Source organism: Raphanus sativus, chromosome 7, assembly GCF_000801105.2.
Source record: "Raphanus sativus cultivar WK10039 chromosome 7, ASM80110v3, whole genome shotgun sequence".
NCBI lineage: Eukaryota > Viridiplantae > Streptophyta > Magnoliopsida > Brassicales > Brassicaceae > Raphanus > Raphanus sativus.
Window position 1 is genome coordinate 24,765,660 of NC_079517.1, and position 2,651 is coordinate 24,768,310.

Sequence of the window (2,651 nt, forward strand, 5' to 3'; positions counted from 1 at the left end):
TTGTAGTGTTTGTAAGTAAACTAGGAAAGTGACAAAAGATGTAGGCAATGATATCCTTAGAACACAACGATGTAATCGGAATTCAGTAGACAAAAATGGACTTTTATTGATTAAGAGGTCGAATACAAAGAATAGCTAAGAGATCGACTATAACAAGGAGGTCGATCAAGAATGAGATCTAAACGAAGTAAGAAAGATGTAAATGTGTGGTGTGCTCTCTCTCTAGGGTTTTCGCTGTGTCCTTTAGCCTTGATATCCTTTTCCTTTTATAGGTTCGACTCTGCTATTCTTGTAACTACTTCCGCGACCTTCTCGACTTCGGCGACCTTCTTTTCCACGTCGTTGATGTCGCTATGGGTTTAATCCTTTTATGGCCCATTTTAAATATAGCCCATTTGGCCTATGTCAAAAATTGGGTCCAACATTTGTCCCCCAGTCTCTTTTCTTTCGATCGAGATGGAAAGAGACGGTTCGGTTTACTTGGTTCGGGAATTCGGTTGGATCTTCTTCGGTTTTCATTGTTTTGATTTGTCCGTTATGTTGCACCGCATAACGGTCGTGCGCGTGAATTTCTAGGGCGAAGGAAAAGTGATTGTGGCGGTTATAGCGTCGCCTAGGCAATTATTGCGTTCCTCGAGAGCCGCAATATAGCCGTTTGAGGCTTTCCTTTAAATAGCGATGGAGCTTTGATCTTTCCTTTCACTTCCGATCATCTTTCTTTCTCTTGTTCTTGCGATTTTTCTTCTTTGCTTATCTTTGCGAGATGTCTTCCTTTTCATTCCCAAGTCCGACGATCAAGCAAGAGCACATTGAAAAGTTGTATTCCGCGTTTGGAGTAGATCACGCCGTGGTCTGTGAACTTGCTTCCGATCACGAGACTCCGTAGACCATCAGAAACGGGTATGGCGGAGCGTATCTCAACTTCTTCGAGTCCTGCGGGCTTTCTTTCCCGATTCCGAGACAGCTGCTAGAGATTCTCGCCGATCTTGGGATTTCTCTCACGCAGCTATGCCCGAACCTTCTTCGACACCTCCTAGCGATCCTCGTGAGGGCTAGAGAGGAGATGCTTTTGTTTGAGCTGGAGGAGTTGCACAGCCTATATCTCATAAAGCGCAACCAGAAGAATCCTGGGACATTCTTGGCGTCTCCTCGTCCTGGCCTCCATGTGATTGGCGGGGCTCCCTATCGAGATGATCAGTGGCGAGATCAATTCTTTGTCTTCAAGGTCGACTCGTCTACAGTTGGAGATTTTGATTTCTCCCTGCTTCCTCGACACTGGGCCGAAACTATCGGTAAGGTTTTGAACCTTTATTGGCGTGTTATCCAAGGAATCTATGCAATTGCTCATTCGTATTATTTATTATTATTTTTTGTTTAGCTCATCCGAGAGTTTCTCCGGTGTCCGATCAACTTCGAGGAATGGTGGCTGTCTGGAAGCGCGGAGACACCGATTGGTCATCGTTTACTAGGGAGCGAATTCGTACTTCGAATTCGCTTCCCGTCGGTTTAGGTATAGCTCCCGCGATCTCGGGGCCGGTCGGGTTGCTCGAAGAGGCCGAGCGTTCTAATCATGAAGAACCTACCTCTCCGGAAGAGGTTATTACTCGTCCTAATACGAGTCGTTCTGAGAGGTGCTCGTTCCGGAGCTCACTCATAACCCGGGCGTCTGCTTCGAGGAAGACGCCAGTGGATCCTACCCCGCTATCTTTGAGCTCCGAGTCGGAGGAGGATGTGCCAGCTCGCGAGCACGGGTCTGATTCGCGAAGTGCTTCACCGAGACCGTCGCAACCTGCTTCCAAGACGTCTAAGAGACGGAGAGTAGGGAGGAGCGATCATTCCCCTCTATATGAGACCAGTTCTGGTCCCAAACATGATGGGACTAGCTCTCAAGGCTTTGGGGTGGCGCTCTTTTCTTCCTTGGAGGAAGAAAATGCTTATACCAAGGTCGCCGAAGCGAATGCCAGGGTTTGATCTAAGCGAATTGTTATTTTATTACTGATTCCTGCCTTTATTGCATCATTTTTTCTGATTATATTTACTTCCAGGTCATGGAGGCTTGTAACGACCTCGTTCTGAAGATGGCGGAGCGTACAGGGACCTCTCAGAGAGATGTGGAGATTGATCGGATCTCCCTTGACTTCAAGAGGATCTCTACTGAACTCGAGATCGCCAAGCGGGAGAACAAGGAGGAGGTTGAGAAGATCAACTCCATGATGGCAGAGTGGGTGAAAGTTTGTGATGAGAAGTCGGCTTTAGAAGTCGAGGTCGCTGCTCACCAGACCAAAATTGCGAGGCTTGAAGCTGAGAGGGACAGAGATGTTCGCTCCGCTCGTCTTGAGATGTCGCGTCAGTACGCGGAGATTCTGAGGTCTTTAGAAGAGAAGTGGTCCAACAAGGACAGGGAGATGGCGGCTAGAATTCAGCTTCAGGAGGTGGTCGCCAACATTGACCTTCTGAACGAGATCAAAGAGGGTAGCTGCGACGTTGATGGGGAGTTGGCTCACTTGCAAGATTTGGAGAGAGACTGTGAAGCGGCCGTTGAGTCCTGTCCCTCCTCGAGCTGGACTATCTCCGAGCTTGATCTTCCGCAAGTGCCGGAGGAGTTGGACCTCGGGAGGCCGTCAAACGCGGGAGGCGATGTTGGCCCTTAA

General features: G+C 48.5%; 1 protein-coding gene across 1 annotated transcript; it reads left to right on the top strand.

Annotated features, from left to right (window-relative positions):
• Positions 1 to 763: 763 nt before the first annotated feature.
• Positions 764 to 2,651, top strand: LOC130498125 (uncharacterized). The gene is made up of 4 exons (XM_056991490.1): positions 764 to 850; positions 965 to 1,292; positions 1,379 to 1,965; positions 2,046 to 2,651. The coding sequence occupies exons 1-4, from the start codon at positions 764 to 766 to the stop codon at positions 2,649 to 2,651; spliced, it is 1,608 nt and encodes a 535-aa protein (XP_056847470.1).

Coding starts and splice junctions, on each gene's coding strand:
- LOC130498125 (XM_056991490.1), top strand. CDS start 764: ATGTCTTCCTTTTCATTCCCAAGTCCGACGATCAAGCAAGAGCACATT. Junction 851..964: donor TTGGAGTAGATCACGCCGTG/GTCTGTGAACTT, acceptor ATTCCGAGACAG/CTGCTAGAGATTCTCGCCGA. Junction 1,966..2,045: donor TCGCCGAAGCGAATGCCAGG/GTTTGATCTAAG, acceptor ATTTACTTCCAG/GTCATGGAGGCTTGTAACGA.